This window comes from Rhinopithecus bieti, unplaced genomic scaffold (assembly GCF_001698545.2).
Source record: "Rhinopithecus bieti isolate Rb0 unplaced genomic scaffold, ASM169854v2 scaffold_41619, whole genome shotgun sequence".
NCBI classification, from domain to species: domain Eukaryota; kingdom Metazoa; phylum Chordata; class Mammalia; order Primates; family Cercopithecidae; genus Rhinopithecus; species Rhinopithecus bieti.
In genome coordinates, this window is record NW_016817072.1 from 291,102 (window position 1) to 313,802 (window position 22,701).

Genomic DNA, 22,701 nt, shown 5'->3' on the forward strand with positions numbered 1-22,701 from the left:
AAAAAAAAAAAAAAAAAAAAAAAAGAAAATATGAAGAAAAAAGAAAATGCTTCCAAAAGGTATCCCATCTAGATACCATGCTGGTGAGGGCTTTTGGTCATGTTTAAATGGGAGATAGCTGAACACAGAGCAGGATTTCTGTGGGTAGGGAGGCTAGGAAAAGGAGGGGAGTGTCTAATTTGTTGGGAGAAAATCCACTTTTGCATAATAATAGGGGATTTAAGTGTTTTCTTTGGAGTTAATATATATTTCAAGTAGGTAGATAGGTAAGATGTTTGCAAAAGAAATTTTGCTAAGGTTGAGGTTCTGTAGTTGGCAACTCTTGTAACCCTGAAGATCCTGTTCTCTAAAGCCAGGAAAAAGTAGTCTGTTTCCAATTATGTATCACAAAAAATAGTGAAATTAAGCCAAGAAAAATGATCATTTGGGAGTTGGATTGCTTTTTTTGCAGAGGGTAAAGGAGAAAGGACTGTAGACACACATTTTAAAGAATCTGCTAGTTTTCTGGTGGCTTTCAGATTTTCTGAAATGCTCTGTATTGGAAATTAAGAATAATTTTAGGATTAAAGGCTTGTTCCTCCTTCGGCTTCTTTTGTTTCTCATAGAGCAAAACAGAATAACATTTAGGCAGTTTTTGCTGACATGAAGGCGTTTGGGTCCAGTGTTCCGGGACCCAGCTTGTGTTTTTGGTAAAGCCTTTTCCTGCCTAAATGGTCCCAGGTTATGGGCCCACAGCATCAAACCTGGTAGTGGTGCTGTGGTTTTTGTTATGTGAATTTTTTTTACCATGCTTTGAACTGAAATGTAGTCCCTGCTGCCCAGCATTATTCTGCTGGAGGAGAAAATTAGGGATATTAGTGTGGGAAAGGTATGGAGGTGCGAAGCCTAGCATTTGGATGATGTGTGGGTGAATATATTGTCCTCAGCACTTGTCAGAAGCCAACTAGCCTTTCAGGATGCCTACTGCTAGTTTCAGGATTAGTGGTCCTGTGAGACCTAGGTGTTAACTAAGAAATCTCCTTTCCACCGCCAGAAGATCACCCCCGGCAGGTCTTAGTTCCTGTTTCTCATACCTTACACTTCCACAGAGTGTTGAATAAGACTTTCCTGATGTTACATAATCTTTGATAACTCTTGTCACTGAGGCTTGTCACTGAGGCTAATGTGTTTTAGCTCTTGGTGCTTTTCTTCTCACCTCCCATTTACTCTCCTGCCTGCTGCTGGCTCCCACGCCCACCACACCCCCATGAGGTGCTAGAAGAGGTGCCAAGTGCGGAGTGAAGTGCGGAGTGCAAAGTTGCATTTGCTGCTTTACTTTCCTTTTTCCCCCATTTTTTTTCTTGGTTTCCCTGAAATGAGTTCTTCTGGTTTTCCTCTTATGTTCCAGATGTCTCTTCAGTCTTCCATTTCGTTCCTTTTCTTTCTTTCTTTTTTTTTTTTGAGATGGAGTCTCACTCTGTTGCCCAGGCTGGAGTGCATTGGCACGACCTTGGCTCACTGCAATCTCTGCCTCATGGGTTCAAGCAATTCTCCTGCCTTAGCTGCATACCCCCATCGCCGAGTAGCTGGGATTACAGGCGTGCACCACCACGCCCAGCTACTTTTTGTATTTTTAGTAGAGACAAGGTTTCGCCATGTTGGGCAGGCTGGTCTTGAACTCCTGACCTCAGGTGCTCTACCTGCCTCAGCCTCCCAAAATGCTGGGATTACAGACGTGAGCCACAGTGCCCGGCCCAGTTTTCCTTTTGAATGCTTGATCCCTATGGGTTGACATTTTCCAAGGTTCCATTTTCCTTTCCTCCCCTCTCCTTCCCTCCCTTCCTCTTTTCTTTTTCTTGTCTTTTCAGTCTACATCTAGTTGCTCGTATTTCCCTGCTTCAATATCAACAGCTCCCAGGTTTTTCACACCCATATTTCCAACAGCCTCTCAGACAGTGCCATCTGGTTTTTCTGTAGGTTTTCTATTACAGTCCAAAATCCACCATATTACTTCTCTGTGGTCCATAGTCTCCACAGTGTCACCTTCTGTATTTCCCATGTCCCTTCTTCTCTGTGGGGGTTCTTGCTTACTCTTCCAGGCTCTCACTGCTGCCAGCTCCTCTGGTGGGGCTTTATGTTGCTCCTCCTGGCAGGTGCTTCTCTTGCTGACTCATGAGAATGTTTTTTCTTCCTTCGGCAGATTCCCCAGAGCAGGATCGAGTCTTACCATCTTGGTATCCTAGGTGTGTAGCATGGGCCTGGTTTATAGATATATTGAAAAATGGAATTCTTCATTTCAGTCCACTTCAGTTATGACTTTGGGGAAAGATCAGGCTTACAGTTGATATAAATTATAGCTATAGAAAAGACATAGGAAATCAACTCAGAATCATAGAGTTTAGGGTTAGAGTGGGGTTTAGAATAATCTTCCTTAAGTTTCTCTAAAGATGAGAACAACCAGAGAACAGTGTTCCCCTCCTTGCCCTTCTGCAGCCTGGTTCCCACCCAATAGCCGGAATGTTTGTCATAAACCCTAAGTCAGATTCCTTCATTCCCTTGCTTAAAACACTCTAGGCTGGGAGCAGTGGCTCACGCCTGTAATCCCAGCACTTTGGGAGGCTGAGGCATGTGGATTACAAAGTCAGGAGTTTGAGACCAGCCTGGCCAGCATGGTGAAACCCCATCTCTACTAAAAATACAAAAAATTAGCCTGGCATGGTGGCACGTGCCTGTAATCCCAGCTACTCGGGAGGCTGAGGCAGGAGAATCTCTTGAACCCAGAAGGTAGAGGTTGCAGAGAGCCGAGATTGCACCTGCACTCCAGCCTGGTGACAGAGCCAGACTCTGTCTCAAAACAAAACAAAACAAAAAACACTCTACTGTTTATTCTTGTTTTTCTCAGAATAAAAGCCAAAATTCTCACAGTGATCTGTAAAGCCCTGCACAACGAGCCCACCACACTCATGCTGGTGACCCAGTTGACTTCCCTCTTGTGCTCTCTAGGCTGCTTGCTCTGCTCCAGCGGCCACGCCTGATTGTTGGCCCCTGAGCATGCCAGATACACTCTGTCTCAGGGCCTTTGCACATGCTGTTTCCTTTACTTGGAATGTTTTTCCCCAAATAAGTACAGAATTCACTTTTGTTAGGTCCTTACTCAAAACAGACAAACCAAACCAAAACCTCACACACATACTTTGTCTCTCCCTTTTCTGCTTTGTTTTCTTAGCATTGGTCTCTATATAATATATAATTATGTATCTTGTTTATAGTCTGTCTCCTCTAGCTAGAATGAAAGCTCCCATCAGGGCAGGGATTTTTATGTTTTGTTTTCTGTTGAATACTCACACCTGGAACAGTCCTGGCATGAAGCAGGCACTTGATAAACATTATTAAATTAATAAATGAACGAGAAGCATCATTTTTGACCTTTTTTTTTTTTTTGTGGCAGAGTCTAACTCTGTCACCCAGGCTGGAGTGCAGTGGCACAATCTCGGCTCATTACAACCTCTGCCTCTTGGGTTCAAGCCATTCTCCTGTCTCAGCCTCCCAAGTAGTTGGGATTACAGGCACATGCCACCATGCCCAGCTAAATTTTTTTTGTATTTTTGGTAGAGATGGAGTTTCACCATGTTGGCCAGGCTGGTCTTGAACTCCTGATCTCAAGTGATCCACCTGCCTTGGTCTCCCAAAGTGCTAGGATTACAGGCGCGAGCCACAGCACCCAGTCCATTTTATGGATTTCTTATAGCCCCAGTTATAGGTGCACTCAGGGCATTAAAAAGGGAAAATTGGGCCAGGCATGGTGGCTCAGGCCTGTAATCCCAACACTTTTGGAGACTGAGGACAGGAGTTCGAGACCAGCCTGGCCAACATGGTAAAACCCTGTCTTTACTAAAAAAAACCCCAAAATTAGCTGGGCTTGGTGGCAGGCACCTGTAATCCCAGCTACTTGGGAGGCAGAGGCAGGAGAACTGCTTGAACCTGGGAGGCAGAGGTTGCAGTGATCTGAGATAGCACCACTGCACTACAGCCTGGGAAGCAGAGCGAGACTGTGTCTCAAAAATAAAAAAAAAATAAAAAAAAGGAAGGGAAAATTGGCCAGGTGTGATGGCTTACCCCTATCATCCCAGTGCTTTAGGAGGCTGAGGCAGGAGGATTATATGAGGCTAAGAATTCATGATTAGCCTGGATAACATAGTGAGACCCGATCTCCATAAAAAAATCTTGAAAAGTCAGCCTGGTGTGGTGGGGCACACCTGTAGTCCCTGCTTACAGGGACTGTAGTTGAGGTGAGAGAATAGCTTGAGCCAAGGAGTTCGAGGCTGCAGTGAGCTATGATCATGCCACTGCACACCAGCCTGAGTGACAGAGTGAAACCCTATCCCCCTCTCCCACCACCCCCTCAAAAAAAGGGAAAACCATCAGATCTCGGGGAAGGAGAATCTGATTTTTAAAAAGCCTCATTTAAGACTCGTTGGACTAGAACACTGACCTCTTTTTCATTGTCTGACTCGAAGCAGCACCCGTGGGTCCCCCCATCCTTACAAGTGGTTTGGGAAGACTCCCATTTTATGTCTAACAGGCATGGGCTTGCTGAGGTTTCTCTCTGCCTGTGGTTTGCCCTTTAACCTGGCAGGCTACAAAGATGAAAAGCAAACACAACATTAAAGAAAAGAGCTAGGGAAGAGGGCAGGGGGAAACAGGGCAGAATTTCCTTGCAGCCCTGACATCTTGCCTTGTTTCTGTGCCCATCCCCTTGTCTGGTCACACAGTCCCTTCCAGAGCTGCCTTGCTTGGGGGCTATGCTCAAGAGTCTTGAGACTTTTAGGCCAGATGACTCTTGAGGAGTTTTGCTTTGATGTTCTAATTTCTTTGAAAATAAATCTTAATTTTAGGCAAAAAGGACATTGGAGAATGGATTATTTAAAATTAAATTACCATCTTTTGAAGTGAAGTTTTAACCCTTCTCAAGATAAGGGGTTGTCACTGAAATTTCTGCTTGCTTCTGCTGGTGGTGCTAGTGGGAAGTCAGGATTGGCAGGACCCCGTCTTGTGAAACCAATACCTTAAATCCACGGGGCAATAAATTCAGCTCTGAAGAAGTGTCAGACTCTTGTGGGTAGGGATTATGTGGAATGAAGTACATAATTTGTATTAGTGTAATAGTAAAGTTAGAGGAATTTGCCTCCTGCTCTTATTGAGATAACATCGTCATGGTTCCTACAGGGATAGGAAGCCCAGCCAAGAAAGTCAAAGGCTTAGGAGGAAGCTATTGGCCATGTACAAAGCCTGCAGTGTCATTCACCCTGGGATTCAAAGCTATCACATTGAAAATAAATTGTCTGGAATGGAGCTGAGTTATCAGTGAGTAGTTAAAAATAATCATAGCTACCATTTCCTGAATTCTAACAACATACTAGGGAGTAACTGCTTTATTTATTAATTTAATCATCATGACAACCCCATGAAGGAGACAGAATCATTTTCTCTACTTTACAGATCAGGCGTGGAACTTTAAGTAAGTTACCCAAAATTATATTGCTTAGAAAAGTCAGGTGGGGGATTTGAACTCAGGTAGGCTGTGGGGGCCCCACACTTTCCACTATGCTATACTGTAGTCTGCTTCTAGGACAAGCCAAGCATGCTCTTACCTCAGGACCTTTGCATTCACTATTCCCACTGCCTGGGAGGTTTTTCCTATAGATTTTGTTATAGCTTTGTCTCTTACCTCTGTGCTTAAATATTACCTTGTCTGGGAGGCCCTCTTTGACCACCCTGTCTAAAATAGCATCCCTCCTGTCATCACTCTCTCTCCTTAACCTGCTTTATTTTCCTTTCCTAGGTCTTATCATGCCTTGACATATTATTTATTTGTTGTCTGTCTGTCCCCACCTTTAGAAGGTAAACTATGTGAAAACAGGGGTGTGTTTAATTTGCTGCTATGTGCCCACCTCCCTGAACAGTGCCCAAGACAGGGTAGGTGCTAATAAATGTTTGTTGAGTGAATGAATGAAATCAACTAAAACTGCTGATCAAGGCCTGCCACCCTGGTTTCAGAACAAAATAATTTGTCCCTTGTGTCAGATCTCGTCAGACTACTCACCACCAGAAAGTGAGAGTCCATGCAGGGCCTGGTTGATGTCTACAGTGGCTTGGTAATAGGCACAGTCCCTATCTTTTTTTTGTAAGTCAGCTGTTTCTGGAGGATTCCCTGTTTGTAGCGGTTAAGAGCATGGGCATGGAATTACACAGACCTGGACTTAAGTCCTGGTGCCAGGATTTATAAGCTGGTGACTTCGGGTTGCTTAGCATGTTTTTTTTTTTTTTTTTTTTTTTTTTTTTGTGTGACAGAGCAGAGTCCCACTCTCTGTGTTGCCTAGGCTGGAGTGCAATGGTGCCATTGTAGCTCCCTTGCAGCCTTAAACTTCTGGGCTCAAGTGATCCCCCTGCCTCAGCCTTCCAAGTAGCTAGGAATATAAGCATGCGCCACCATGCCTGGCTAATATTTGTGATTGTATTTATTTGTATTTTTTTTTTTTTTTTTGAGAAACTCCTGATATTCAAATTATTTTTATTTTTTCTATGTTTCCCAGGCTGGTTGTGAACTCCTGGCTTCAAGTTAGTCTTTGGCCTCTGCCTCCCAAAGTGCTGGGATTATAGGTGTGAGCCCCTGTACCCAGCCTTGCTTAGCATCTTGAAACCTCACTTTTCTCACTACAAAATGGAGTAAAGGGCATCTCTCTCCTTGGGTTGTTGACAGGATTAAATGAGAAATTGTGATATACATGATAGGTGTTCAATAGGTGATAGCTGAGACATGATATGGGTTCAGAAGAAAGCAGAGATGTCAGCTTCTGACAGGAAGGGGAATAAAGTATAGACACTTGATCAACCAAAGAATAATTACAAAGCAGCATGTGGACAAGTCTTGGCTTTGCAACTAAGTAGCTGTGTAAAGCTGGGCCAGTCGTTGAGCCTTTCTAATTTTTGGTTTGCTAATCTGTTAAATTAAAGGGTTGGAGTAGATACTACCTATTTCTAGCATTCCAAGTTGGCTCTGACTAGAAGATAATGTGGAACGAATTATACACAAAATGTTAAGTAACAGAATGTTCACAGTAGGATGGGATTAATCAGAAGTCCCTTTTAGAATGAGGTGAGGACCGTCAGTAGAGTTCGTGGACTTTCAGAAATAGCATAAAAATGGCAGATTGTGATAAAATGGGCAGATCTGACAAAATTCAGGTTTTATGTGTGCTTACATTGTTGGGAAGATACTGCATTTAAATAATTTTTGTTTACATAAGTTATATATTAAAATAGCTAATGTAGTATTCATATTCTATTTATTCTTATGTTGTCAAGTTGAATATTTTTCTTGGTTAACACTTTCCTGTTTTGTGAAGTTACTCCTGCTAGCCTTTACATAATTATGCATTTCAGATTTCTACAAGTGTGTTTGAAGTCTCATTTTCTAGAAGGGATTCAGGATTATTAGTCCATGTAATGACAATTGTAGTATGATATAGAATAGAAGATTTTCTTGTTTAATTTCTTCATATTAGAGATGAAGGAAGTAGGACCCAGAAGGTCTGAGCTGGTAAAACATGCTGATGGGCCGCACTCCTGCCTCCTTTTCCTTTGAGGATGCCTGAGGTTCTTATACACAACTCTTATTTGTTATCGAGAAATGTTCTAATAACTTATCCTGCTGTACTATTTTTTCTGTTTTCTTTGTTTTTGAGACAGTGTCTCGCTCTGTTGCCCAGGCTGGAATGCAGTGGCGTGATCTCAGCTCACTGTAACCTCTACCTGCCGAGTTTAAGTGGTTCTCCTGCTTCAGCCTCCCGAGTAGCTGAGATTACAGGCATATGCCACTACACCTAGCTAATTTTTGCATTTCTTGTAGAGATGTGATTTCACCATGTTGGTCAGGTTGGTCTGGAACTCCTGACCTCAAGTTATCTGCCCACCTTGGCCTAGCAAAGTACTGGGATTGCAGGTGTGAGCTACAACTCCTGGCCTGTAGTATTTTTATTGTAGTATGCACAGTAGTATTTTATACCTGTAGTCCACTGTGGTACCTTCATTAGATGCCCACTGTCAGCCAAGTGTAGGTAGACTGTGATCCGCCTTGGTGGAATTAAGACAGTGGGAAAGCATACCTGGAAGGAAATAACTACATAATAATTACAACCTGAAGGGTTGGAGGGTTGGATTGTACTGCGTTCTAGGTGTCCAAGTTTAACTTGGTCCAAGGGAATCAGAGGAGGCTTTCTTAAAGAAGTAAGTCTTATGCTGAGACCTGAAGATGTTAGAAAGTGACCATCCTAGGGACCATGGAGGGATGTTGAGTTCTGATATAGTGAACATCACTTTTGGAAGGTGAGGACTTGGCCGTTTTGTGGGACTGAATTGACACTAGTGTGGCTGGAGTGTGCAGAAGATGAGCTTGGACTAACTAGACAATGGTTGGTGGCCATGTGAAATTTTGCTGTTTATCTTGACAGCAGTGGGCAACCATTCCATTGAAGATTTTTAATTCTTTTTTTTTTTTTTTTTTTTTTTGGAGACGGAGTCTCGCTCTATCGCCAGGCTGGGAGTGCAGTGGCGGATCTAGCTCACTGCAAGCTCTGCCTCCCGGGTTTGGCGCCATTCTCCTGCCTCAGCCTCCCGGACGTAGCTGGGACTATGGGCGGCCCGCCACCTCGCCCGGGCTAGTTTTTTGTATTTTTTAGTAGAGACGGGGTTTCACGGTGTTAGCCAGGATGGTCTCGATCTCCTGACCTCGTGATCCACCCGTCTCCAGCCTCCCAAAAGTGCTGGGATTACAGGCTTGAGCCACCGCGCCGGCGAGTTTTAATTCTTAGTGTTTCACATGCCTGGGCCGTAAACCACCAGACCCGGCGCACTTTTAAATTTTTTGTAGAGACAGCGTTTCACTATGTTGTCCAGGCTATCGAAAGCTTTTTTCAATGGCCACGTGTTTGCTGGGGCCTGAGGGAGGATGACTGTTGTCCTGAGAATATTCTGATATGCTGAATTTTGCTTGAATAATTACAGCTTTATGATTTAAACCTTTTTGAAGACAGCTGATTCCTCACTCTAGGTAGCTTGGCTGGTTTGGTGGCAGTGCCAGATTGAGTTCCATAGCCCCCGGCCAAACCCCTGCGGCTAACTGGGAATCATCAGATAGAATCAAGAAGGACCCTGCAGCCTGATCCCTATAACTTATACCGGAAATGTTGAGGCAATGGCTTCACCCCCATTTGAACAGTTTGCTACATTTTGAGTATCTTTGGAACTCATACCTTGTATGGAATTTGGAATCATTATTTTTTGGTGATGGAGGGAATTTTTGAAATTCTAGATGATAAAGTCTAATCTCCAAAATAATACAAAATTTGCTATAAACAACTTTCTGTTGCCTTGCTACTAGTAGTTTGCTTATTTTCTTTTTGAAAGTCTAGGTATATTTTAACCATAAAAATACCAATGACTATTATTTATTTAAAATAGACTGTGTGGGGCCAGGCGCAGTGGCTCACACCTGTAATCCTAGCACATTGGGAAGCTGAGGTAGGTGGGTCACCTGAGGTCAGGAGTTCGAGACCAGCCTGGCCAACATGGTGAAACCCTGTCTCTACTAAAAATACAAAAATCAACCAGGCATGGTGGTGCATGCCTGTAATCTCAGCTACTTGGGAGGCTGAGGCAAGAGAATTGCTTGAACCCAAAGGCAGAGGTTACAGTGAGCTGAGATTGCGCCATTGCACTCCAGCCTGGGCGACCGCATGAGACTCCATCTCAAAAAATAATAATAATAATAATAAATAAAATAAAATAAAATAGACTGTGTGGGCCATGTATTGTTTTAGGTACCATGCCTAATATTATGTTCTATATATTATAATCAAAATATTGCTACCATTTTACAGATGAGGGAGTGGTAGGGGCTAAATGACTTGTCTGGTGTAACAGCTGGGTAAGCCAGGGTTTGAACCCCCAGATATAGTTCTTTATTAATTGTAGCTTAAAAGCAGACACCCTTATAAATGAAAAGCTACAGAAACCTTTGGATGCAAAAATCTTAAATGTGTAAAGGTGGTTCTTAGAGTGTTGCAAGGGTGGGTGAAAAAGCCATCCTGGTTTGGGAGTTTGAATAAAACATGGTCTTTTCCAATTTTGTGAAACGTATCAACACCCACCCTCCCTTTTTCCTGTATTTTGCTTGGGAGTGAGGTGTGTTGTGCTCGGGATAGATGGAAGGGCTTTTAAGGACGGACTGAAGTTCAGCCCCAAGGAAACCAAGGCTGCTGGGGCCAGATTTGTTGGTCATGCTCCCAGCCAGGAATGAGGGTGGGCCTGCTCTGGACGGACAGCCCACCTTGCCTCTGAAGGCAGCCGGCACAGAACAGGCAGAGTGGAGTCAGGCTTCTCTGCTTTCCTCGTACCCTCTGTGCCTACTGCCTCCCCCGTGCCTACTGCCTCCCCTGTGCCTACCAGTACTGGTAGTTCCAGAGTAATCTTCCTCCTTTCTTTTCCTGCCACTGGCAGCCACAGAATGTTGGGACTTTAATCTGACACCTCAGGATAATAAATCTCTTTGGTAGAAACAGCTTGCTAATGATAAATGATAGTTTTAATACTGTACATGCACAATCTCATTTGATTCTTGCAACAACCCTGTGATGTAGGTAAATTTCGTCTGTTTCAATCTTTACGAAGGAGGAAACTAAGGCTCCATTCTGATCTAAACCTCCATCCTTTCTTGTCTGACATGCTGTGAGAATCTCAACTGATTGTCCAGGCACTCTGGCCTCACTTCAGTCTGTTCTCTGTACAGTGTGAGGGAAATCTTTAATAATCCCATCTGATCACGCCATTCCTTGTTTAAACCCCTCCTTGAACTTATTCCTCTTCTCTTTCCCTTTTTGCTCTGCAACTCTCCTCCCTCCTGTAATGCTTCCTCTGCCTGCAATATCATTCCTCACCTGACTTTTTAAATCTTCGCTTATCCTCAGGTTGCGGATACTTTTCCTTTAGAGCTCTGATTATGTCGTGTAATTATATATTTGTGATTATTGTCTGTTTATCTCACCAGCTTTTAAGCCCACAAGGGCAAAAAACATGTCTCTTTGGCCATTGCTTAGCAGAGTGAGCAGTAAAGATTTGCTGAAAGGAGAAACTCAGGAAATTAAATGTCTTGTGTGAAGTAGTAAATGATATTTTTACTAGGATATAAGCTCCCTGAGGGCAGGATTTTTGGTGTCTTTTTTCATTGGTATATCCCTGGCATCTTGAACAGTGCCTGGCAGATAGTAGTAATATTTATTGAATATCGATTATGCTTGGATATGATTCCAAAGATTTCTTATCCAAATCTAGGACTTTTTCTCTCTTTGTGCCAAATCTGTTTGAAGATGGGGATTAGTTTAGTTCCGATTCTGAATCATCTTATGGATGTAGCCAGGCCATGTTAGCCATCTAAGGGGAAGCTACTAATTTTTTGTTACTGGCTCTTAGCCTATTGCCAGACATCCATTTTGCCACAGTTTTTCTCTTAGATGCAGCAAGATTTCTCTCCTCACCTTCGGGAATATTGTACCCAACTAGATCCTTTTGAATATTGGTTTAGAACATGATGGTTTTAAGGATTCATTTGGATGGGATTTTTTCAGCGAATCCTGGTCTCTACCTGTGCACTCTTTTGGGTCATGAGGGCATGTGGGGCAGTACGCTTAATGGACTCAGAAATAAACCCAGGGGATCTCTGAAATTAGCAGCGCATTTATTTGTTTTTTTAATTTATTTTTTATTTTTTAAAAAAAACCCATTACGTCTCCGAATTTTCTTATGTTATTGGTGAATACTAAATGTTCATCAATTCATCAAAGTTCATCTACCTTTTATTTATTTATTTATTTATTTTTTGAGATGGAGTCTCGCTCTGTCGCCCAAGCTGGAGTGCAGTGGCCGGATCTCAGCTCACTGCAAGCTCCGCCTCCCTTGTTTACGCCATTCTCCTGCCTCAGCCTCCCGAGTAGCTGGGACTACAGGCACCCGCCACCTCGCCCGGCTAGTTTTTTGTATTTTTTTAGTAGAGACGGGGTTTCACCGGGTTAGCCAGGATGGTCTTGATCTCCTGACCTCGTGATCCGCCCGTCTCAGCCTCCCAAAGTGCTGGGATTACAGGCTTGAGCCACCGCGCCCGGCCTCATCTACCTTTTAAATGGAACATGTTGCTTTGAAATGTGGGCAAAATGACTATTATTCCAAATTGCTCTTTCACGATCTCAGAGTACCCTATTTATATTTCTACTTTTTTTTTTTTTTAACTACTTTAAGTTCAAGGGTACATGTACACAATGTGCAGGTTTGTTACATAGGTATACATGTGCCATGTTGGTTTGCTGAACCCATTAACTCATCGTTTACATTAGGTATTTCTACTTTTTTTTTTTTTTTAAGTGAAAGCAAGTTTATTAAGAATGTAAAGGAATAAAGGAATGGCTACTCCATAGACAGAATCTATATTTCTTTCTTTCTTTCTTTCTTTTTTTTTTTTTAGATGGAGTCTCACTTTGTTGCCCAGGCTGTAGTGCAGTGGCATGATCTCGGCTCACTGCAACCTCCATCTCCTGGGTTCAAGTGATTCTCCTGCCTCAGCCTCCCAAGTAGCTGGGATTACAGGTACGCACCACCGTGCCTGGCTAACTTTTGTATTTTTAGTTGAGCCAGAGTTTTGCCAGGTTGGCCAGGCTGGTCTCGAACTCCTGACCTCAGGTGATCTGCCCAGCTTGGCCTCCCAAAGTGCTGGGATTACAGGCATGAGCCACTGCGCCCGGCCAGAACCCATATTTCTAAAGAAAGCATTTAGTTCATGAAGTCCAGAGATTCTTTGAGGTCAAAAAGTCAGGATTGGGAGTCCCTGGTATTTGCAGTCAGTGTGGTAGAACCTCACAGAAGAAAAGAGGAGTTTATATTTCCTTAGTTTTATCAAAGCTACAACTTTTCGGAAGCCTTCAGTCCATCCAGCATTCGAATTAGGGAACTGATTCCTAAGTCGGGTGTTAAGGCACTGAGGTGTACAAGTTGTGGCCAAAACTGGAGTTCAGCTGAATGAGAATGACACGCTTCCCTTTTGCTTCCCTTCTGCCTTGGGAGCCTTTCACCACACTGGGGAGATTAGACAAAAACCTTCTGCAGTTTATTTTCTTTTTGAACAAGTTACATTATGGAGAGAATTTTAAGCTAAAAGAAGAAAAGCTCCCTTTTTGTTACAAACAGCAGTGTGCAGTTTCAACTTGTCCAGGACTTCCTCAGAGATGTTTTAAGATCCGGTGTAAACTTGCTGTGGTTTGCCTTTGGGCATCAAACTGTTTAGCTTGGCTCTATTATATCCGTAATTGCTGCATTTTAATAATTGCCCAATATTCTTGTCAGCAATTTGCAGCCTATATTTTTAATGGAACCATTTGCCTTTCTTTTCCACAGGTTCGTTCAGACCTGGTTTAAGCCCCTGGATTAACGCAGCACAGACCCTCGGACCCACTGCAGCTGTGGGCAGGGTGACGCAAGCTCATTAAATATTCCCACAAGCCTCGTGCCGCTTACAGTTTATGTGCTTCGTAAAATCCTCTGGGAAGTCATCTTCTTCTGAGATCTCCTTCCAGGGTTTTGCTTTATAAAAGTTGTCTTTAACATTTGCTGAAATAGCATATTCTTCCAGAGAGGTTTTTCCTTATCAAAATTATTACATAGGCAGGAGGCACTATAGTTCTTGTAAACCAATTCACTAATTTCGGGAATCTAATATTTTGAAGGGAAAAAAATAGACACAGATACTCTTTGTGGTGGTTGAATTTTTAAGTTAACAGAGAAGATTTCCATGTGATCACAGTTGATGTGGAATTATGGTGACAGAAATGTTGGACTTTGAGGGATAATTAAGTCAGTTTAATGGCTCCCAAATTATAATTTAGTCAGCTTTTGAGACAAGCTGTGTCATTGATGACTTATGCTTCAACTTGACTGGTAATTTTGTTCTTTTAGTGAGTCCACTCTTTAGCTTATCTCCTTTTGTCTGTTGTAATGTTTATTTCTCACTAAACAAAAGTTTGAACTGGATTTACAGTAGCTAAGACTTACATAAATAACTATACCTTAATTTCTCCACTTTATTGGTATAAATACCTCAAAGAGAATGGACTAGTAGTGATACAGTACAGTAATCGTAGCTAACATTTATTTGGTTGGTTTTTATGTGCTGGGGATTGTTCTAAGCATTGTGTATGTATATTAACTAACTGAACCCTCACAACAGCCTACCATACATTTCCTACCACAGGATATGTTCATTCATGAAGAGTAAGTTGCCTAACATTACCATTGGGGCAGAGTGGATTCACACCCAGGCAGATTTTTTATCTTTATCATAATCCATATGCTATTCTAGGATTTTAATCATAATCCATATGCTATACTAGGATTTTAATCACTATCATGTATCAAGATTGAACCATAGTGCCTCCTGCCTATATAATAATTTAGTTTTAAGACGTATCTAAGAAATTCTTTTTGAAATTGGAACTTTACTGTTATTATTTCTGGATAGGTAATACTTGCAGATGTTACTAATACAAAACCCAAAAGAGAATTCAGTGAAAAGGCTTCTGGTCCCTCCTACCCCTGTCCTGCAGTCACCCTATTCATAGGCAGTGTCACAGTTGCAAAGAGCCATTTTAAATATCTTTCTCTTTGACAATTGATGCAATAGACTAAGACCATTTAATTACAAACTCATTACAAATTTTTTTTTTGTACTGTATCTTCACGCACCCACATTGGCTTTGTCTGAAGGTAGCGGGCAGCTCCTATTGGGTGATATTTCCTGAGTGAGGAAAACAAGGCCACAACCCCCAGGTGTGTGAGATGGCTCCTGGAAACTCCACCATTCTGCCTTTTCCAGGACCTAGATCAGGGAAAGTCTTTGCACTTTTACCCGTAACTTTTATTCTTGATGAGAAGGAACCATGCCTGGAGCATAGTAAATGCTCAGTAAATGTTTGTTAATTGAACTTCTGTGAGTTGTGCCAGGCTCAGGGATAGAGGGCTGGAAAAATATACTTTGGAGTGTCTAAATCAGTAACCATTAGGGCCATGTGAGGAATATTCAAGTTAGGCAAACCACCACAAAACTCTCATTCAAGACTCTGGATAGGAAAAGATTAGAAAGAACCTTCTAGATCCTCGAGTCCAGTAACCAGATAGTCTCAGATGGGCTGAGAGACAGGGAAGACTTTTCTCCTGTTAAAATGTTGGCGAACAGTTGAAATAAGGACCTTACCTTTTTACCTTTCTTTATTTTTTTCAGATTGCTTCTCAGTGCAACTTAATTTGATCCTTGTGATAACTCTGTTATTTTTTTTTTCTTTTTTTTTTTATTTATATATTATACTTTAAGTTCTAGGGTACATGTGCATAACATGCAGGTTTGTTACATATGTATACTTGTGCCGTGTTGGTGTGCTGCACCCATCAACTTGTCAGCACCCATCAATTCATCATTTATATCAGGTATAACTCCCAGTGCAATCCCTCCCCCCTCCCCCCTCCCCATGATAGGCCCCGATGTGTGATGTTCCCCTTCCCGAGTCCAAGTGATGTCATTGTTCAGTTCCCACCTATGAGTGAGAACATGCAGTATTTGGTTTTCTGTTCTTGTGATAGTTTGCTAAGAATGATGGTTTCCAGCTGCATCCATGTCCCTACAAAGGACGCAAACTCATCCTTTTTTATGGCTGCATAGTATTCCATGGTGTATATGTGCCACATTTTCTTAATCCAGTCTGTCACAGATGGACATTTGGGTTGATTCCAAGTCTTTGCTATTGTGAATAGTTCCGCTGCTTCGCCTGTTGGTCTTCAGCTGTGCGCTGTCCCCAGAGGTGGAGTCTCAGTTGAAAATGCAGAAATCACCGGTCTTCTGTGTCGCTCGCGCTGGGAGTTGGAGACTGGAGCTGTTCATATTCGGCCATCTTGCTCCGCCCCCAACTCTGTTATTAAAACATTAGATTGAGTCTCTAATCAGAGCTGGTTTTTTTTTCTTGTTGGCACTAGGGTTGCATGTATCAAGTGTCATTGATAACTTTGGTACCACAACTTAACTGGTGATGCTGTATTTCAGGTGCACCTTGATTTTCTTCTGTAGTCCTGAAAATTCTCTATAAAACCAAAGATTTAAAATGTCAAAACAGGGCTAGGCGCGGTGGCTTACGCCTGTAATCCCAGCAGTTTGGGAGGCCAAGGCGGGCGGATCACAACATCAGGAGTTCAAGACCAGCCTGGCCAACATGGTGAAACCCCATCTCTACTAAAAATACAAAAATTAGCCGGGTGTAGCGGCTCATGTCTGTAATCCCAGCTACTTGGGAGGCTGAGGCAGGGGAATCGCTTGAACCCAGGAGACGGAGGTTGCAGTGAGCCAAGACCGTGCCACTGCACTCCAGCCTGGGCAACAGAGCAAGACTCCATCTCAAAAAGAAAACAAAAGTCAGAAACAAATATGTCATTTGCAAAAGTATTTGCTATAAAAATCTTTATTAGGTAGTCACTGCCCTCAGTCTAGTTTGCTTGAGTGCTATTTGGCATCTTTTAAGATAAATTTCTTATATTATGCTTTTCAGAAATTCTCCATTTAACTTTAGTGTCTGTTTGTGAAGTTTCTTCATTAAGTTTGCTTATTGAAATTTGTTTTACAGGCAGTTTGAAAATTGCAAGGAGGGACTTTAAGACTACTTCTGATTTGCAGAGATTGTGCTCTGAGCAGGCTGAAGTGACTGGATGAGACACACTGTTGGAGAAATAAAAATGACTTCCCATTATGTGATTGCCGTCTTTGCCCTGATGAGTTCCTGTTTAGCCACTGCAGGTAAGTTGCATAATATAAATTGCATGTTTGTTATATATTTTTGGATACATTTTGTTCCAGTCTCTTTAGTTGAGAAGAATTTAGCCCATGTGGTGTTCTTGCAGAACTTGAATATTTATGTTCTTTAGGGAAATAAAATATTTGACTACTATGTAGGTACATAATACATTGGTCTGTGCTATATTTTACTAGGTTGGTTTTGGCATTGTCATGTTAGTGATGCAGATACCTAGCTCACCTTGGTGGAGGAAGGAAGAGAACAAATACGCTGATGAATAATCCCACTTAATTTTGTTACATGCATAGATTGTTTATATGTATATATTTTGAGATGAAGTCTCACTCTGTTACCCAGGCTGGAGTGCAGAGGCATAATCATGGCTTACTGTAGGCTTGACCTCCTGGGCTTAAGCGATCCTCCCACCTCAGCCTCCTAACTAGTTGGGACTACAGGTGTGTGCCACCGTGCCCAGCTAATGTTTTATTTTTGTCTCCCTATGTTGCTCAGGCTAGTTTCAAACTCCTGAGCTCAAGTGATCCTCTCTTCATGACCTCCTAGCGTGCTGGCATTACAGATGTGTGCCTGACCTGTATTTACATTTTTGTCCCTGAATAAGGATTTCAAGAAAGCATTTTTGTCCTTTTCTTTATTAGCAAATGAATAGATCTTCTAGATTGAGGTGACACTCTTGACGTAGGCTGCTTGGGAGGTATTTAGTTTTGCCTATTTCACATATTTCAATATGTAACTTTTTTTTTTTTTTGAGACAGAGTCTTGCTCTGTCGCCCAAGCTGGAGTGCAGTGGCCGGATCTCAAATCACCGCAACCTCCTCCTCTTGGGTTCAAGCAATTCTCGTGCCTCAGCCTCCCAAGTAGCTGGGACTGCAGATGCCCACCACCTCTGCCTCTGGGGTTCAAGCGATTCTCCTGCCTCAGCCTCCCAAGTAGCTGGGACTACAGGCGTGCGCCACCTCGCCTGGCTAATTTTTTGTATTTTTAGTAGAGACGAGGTTTCACCATGTTAGTCAGGCTGGTCTCAATCTCCTGACCTCATGATCTGCCTACCTCAGCCTCCCAAAGTGCTGGGATTACAGGTGTGAGCCACCTCCCCCGGCCATAAATATCTTGAAAGAAAGTTGCTAGGCCTTTTTTGTTGTCATTGTTTCTTGAATGCCAGTTTATGAATTTGAACTGTCCATTCTCTATTTTTGTCTATCAGCAGTTTCATTTTGTCTCATTATTGAAGTGCTATTTGCCTTTTAGCCTTTGTATTACAATGGAATTGACTTAAAATCTCATTGAGAAGTAGTGGAAATGTCCCCCTGCCAAAAAAAAAAAAAAAAAAAGAAATGACAGAGAGGGAAAGAGGGAGAGAAGCGGCTTGATGGAAAATATGCTGTTTTGATGACAAGATACCTAGTCTCACCTTGTGGGTTTTAGGCTGGGCTTTCTGCCTTCACTGATGCCTGGGTTAGACTGGAAAACACAACTGAAGAAGGCACTTTATGGGAAAGGAGTGAGTTCAATGGCCCTGTCCAGCCTTGATGAATTTGATAGTGAATCAGTTTTGCTTCAGATCTTCCTTTCCTATTTCAAGCCTTTGGGAAAATACACACACAAGTATATATATGTTTGAGTTGAATACACACTCAAAGCTTTGCCGAGGTGGAAGGGACAGTAGAGTTACAGATTTTTTTTTTTTTTGATACAGAGTCTCACTCTGTCTGTCACCCAGGCTGGAGTGCAGTGGTGACATCTAGACTCACTGCAACCTCTGCCTCCTTGTTTAAGAGATTCTCCTGCCTCAGCCTCCTGAGTAGCTGGGATTACAGGTGTGCGCCACCACCCCTGGCTGAATTAGAGATGTTATAATCGCATGAGGCGACTGATAAATAGTACAGAGGTGCGGATGCCTTTTTGGTGTTGAAGTTTTTTGGTTGTTTCCCTTTTGCAAAATATAGTAGATCGAATGAATGAAGAAGAAGAAGGGAACTTTTGTTTTTTTTGAGACAGAGTCTCACTCTGTCACCCAGGCTACGGTGCAGTGGCACAATCTTGGCTCACTGCAACCTCCGTCTCTTGGGTTCAAGCAATTCTCCTGCCTCAACCTCCCGGGTAGCTGGGACTACAGGCGCATGCCGCCACGCCCAGCTAATTTTTTGTGTTTTAATAGAGATGGGGTTTCATCATGTTCCCCAGGCTGGACGTGAACTCCTGAGCTCAGGCAATCTGCCCGCCTCGGCCTCCCAAAGTGCTGGGATTACAGGTGTGAGCCACTGCGCTTGGGCGAAAAAAAATTTTTTTATGTGCTAATATCTGATATTTTTCTCTGTAGTCCCAGCATACTTTATAAAATGATTTTTTGGGCATTCTGGATGAGCTGAATTTAGCTCATCTGGGTAGTTATAACAATGATGAATATTTCAAATAATTACCGTGTGTCAGGCCCCAAAGTTCTTTACATGTATTATCTTATTTCATCCTCATAAATACTGTAAGAAGTATAGATACTTTGATTATCCATAGTGTTTAAGTGGGGAAATGGAAGCACAGAGAGGTCAAATAACTTTCTTAAGGTCACACAGCTAACAAATGGCAGGTGGAACTATAAACCTACTTATACCAGGTCTGGAGATTGAGCCTTTAGGCCTCTATACTGTGAGGAAGGATTGATTTGAAGGGCTTTTGTTTGGAAAGAATGGTAATAGGTTTGTTTTTGAGCCATTTATGTCCTCCTGAAATATTAAGTAAATCATTTATTCACTGATCCCTGCTAAGTACAAAGCACAGTAATAGTCACTTAGGGATATACATGCAAAGAAATGTAAGATTCATTCCCACCCCACTTTTTTTATTTTTGGAGAGATGGGGTCTTGCTCTGTTGTCCAGGTTGGCCTTGAACTCCTGACCTCAAGCGATCCTCCCACGTCGGCCTCTCAAAGCACTGGGATTAAAGGTGTGAGCCACCGTGCCCAGCCATATTAATCCCTTCTTTTGAGTTGCTCGTACTTTAGTTAGGCTTATAACATATAACCATATGACCAAATAATGAATGTATGGTGAAAGCCAAGTAAAACCCAAAGACCTCAGAGGGGTCATGAGGGGAAGCGCTGTAGGTCAGAGCAGCCAGGGAGGGCTTTGTGGAATCTCTAGATCTTGAGCTCTGTCTTGAAGACTGGGCAGAATATAGGAAGAAGAAGGCGCTGAGTTGACCAGATGGGAAAACCTGGCCTAGTACAGAATGTGGCATTTAGGTGCTTATTTATTTATTTTTTTTAATGATGACATGGAGAGCTGGTATGGAAATGTAGCAGGAGGTCTATTTGGAAAGAAGGATGGAGTAGATTATGAAAGATCTTAAATATCATAATGAGGCTTGTGGATTTTACTCTGTGGTTTGGATGCTCTCTTCTTCCATCCCTGGGAGCCAAAGGCATGCACTATTTAATCTTGGAATTGCAACGGTGGCCTCACACAGTGAGGCTGAGTATGTAGCCTCATTAGCTTCAGACCCAGCAGTGCTCGGCTCACAGGCTGTCATTTATCAAGGGCTTGATCTCTGCCAGCTAATTTATTTTGTCTTTAGAAGACAACTCTATGAGATGGGTATTCTTATTATCATCACCTCCATTTTACAAACAAGGAAATTGAGACTCAGTTTGGTTAACAATTTGTACAAAGTCCTGGAACTAATAAGTGGCAGAGTTAAGACTTGAACCTGGCAGTTTGGCTGTAGAATCCAGTCCATCAACCACTAGATCCTCCTCTAGGGAGGAGACCCTCTGTGTGGGATGAATAAACCTCTTCTTGATTGATTAAATACCAGGTGAGTAGCTACCAGTGTGACATCCTGGAACCAGATTCAGCCCCTTTGGCCTCAGAAGAGACAGACGTAGGTCGTCAGAGCAGAAGGATCCTCAAGTAGTGGGCCTTCTTTATTTGTATTCTCACTTAACCAAAGTGGCCTTAAAGCTGTAAATTGGTGGGAAGGTGTGGAGGTCTGGTAGCAGAGGGGTGAAGGTTGTCAAAGGCCTCCTTTTGGTTATATGGCCAGAAGAGGGGCAGAGCACAAGGGAGTACATAAATTGAGCCCAAGTTAGAATCATAGGAGCCTGCTTGTTCCAGCTCAATGGGTTTGTCTGAGCCTTCGGTGAAAACCTTTCTTTCCTTCTCTGCCTGTGGTAGAGAGTGAATGAAGGAGGTTGGGGCTGGGTAGGTGAGGGGAGCAAGCCATATCCCAGTGTTAGTGGTGTTTGTCAAAACTCATGCTTTTTGGCTGGGCACGGTGGCTCACGCCTGTAATCCCAGCACTTTGGGAGGCCGAGGCAGGTGGATCATGAGGTCAGGAGATGGAGACCATCCTGGCTAACACGGTGAAACCCCATCTCTACTAAAAATACTAAAACAAAATTATCTGGGTGTGGTGGCGGATGCCTGTAGTCCCAGCTACTCGGGAGGCTGAGGCAGGAGAATGGTGTGAACCCAGGAGGCGGAGCTTGTAGCAAGCCGAGATAGCGCCACTGCACTCCAGCCTGGGTGACAGAGCGAGACTCCTCTCAAAAAAAAAAAAAGAAAAAAACCTCATGCTTTCCCTCCACTCCCTTGTTCCTTTGTTATCATATAGCACTGTTGAAGGTGGGGGGTGGACTGTGCTCTTGGTGAATATGAGCTGTGTACTCTTGGTGAATATGAGCTGTGTAAGGACCATAATGCCTCCTGATTGGAAATTAGCTTAGGTGATTTACTTGGGTAAAAAAAAAAAGAGAGAGAAAATAAATACAAGAGATTTATTGGGGTTAAAAACAAAAAAGAAAAAAAAAAGAAATTATTTAGGTTATGTTCCTCTTATCTTAGATTCTGTAATCTACCTAATGTAAGAAAAGTGGGAAGTTTAAAAAATAAGTGCTTGATACTGTGGGCTTAAGTCTAAGTTTTGCTTTAAAAACTCTTTTATACTTGTGTTATAACATTAATATTATTGAAAATATCTGCTTTCCAGGCTGAAGTGATTCATTTATTATTCTAGTTCTGCTTTGCTTTCCTCCTTTGTAATTTGTGATAACTGTGCTTTTCTTTTAATGCAAAAAAAATGGATAAAATAAAACTTGAAAAGGCAAAAAAAAAAAAAAAAAAACCTTCCAACTGTTCTACACATCTTTAAAAGATACTAACTGCTGCCTCTGAGGCTTGCCAGCATTAGGCAGGGCTATGTTTCCAGGAGTTTTAATAATGAGAAAAAGAGGCACGCACGGAGAATTCAGGGAAATCGGTTTGATTGGAAGGGCTGGACTTATCACTGGCCCCTTGTGCCAGGTCAGAGGGGTGCTGCTGAGGTGAGCTCTGGAGCAGTGCTGCTGGCGTTGATGCCAGTGGGCTACTGGTGGAACGGCTAACTTCTTCATTCCACTGTCTCAATTCAGTGCCCAGATGTATCCTTTTGGAAACTTGCCTGCAACCTGCACACAGATTTCTATTGAGAAACATTTCTTTCCCTCTCTACTGGATGCACCTGGAATTCCAGGTAGAGTACACAGGAAAATTGAGATGCTTTTAGTCTGAGCTATTTTCCTGCTAAGAAAGCTCTGAACTCTTTGTGTCTATGGGAAGCAAGCTGAGATACCAGCTGGTTAATACTTGGTCTAGAATGGGACAAGCTGGCAGCCTTGGGTAGAGTCTAAACTAATAATATCATACTGTATTTGTAATCTTAAAAATGTTTTTATAACAAGTATTTCATTTGATCCTCACAGCACCCTCTGGGGGTAGGCAGGCACTATTTTCTTCATTT

At 42.5% G+C, this 22,701-nt stretch overlaps 1 protein-coding gene across 1 annotated transcript in view; it reads left to right on the plus strand.

Annotated features, from left to right (window-relative positions):
- TGFBR3 (transforming growth factor beta receptor 3) overlaps window positions 1-22,701 on the plus strand; it is a 212,983-nt gene that overhangs the window by 12,412 nt on the left and 177,870 nt on the right. Inside the window, exon 2 of the mRNA XM_017855795.1 lies at window positions 16,743-16,912. Within this exon, the coding sequence (XP_017711284.1) occupies window positions 16,825-16,912 (88 nt within the window). The 5' untranslated portion in view covers window positions 16,743-16,824. The remainder of the gene's footprint in view (window positions 1-16,742; window positions 16,913-22,701) is intronic.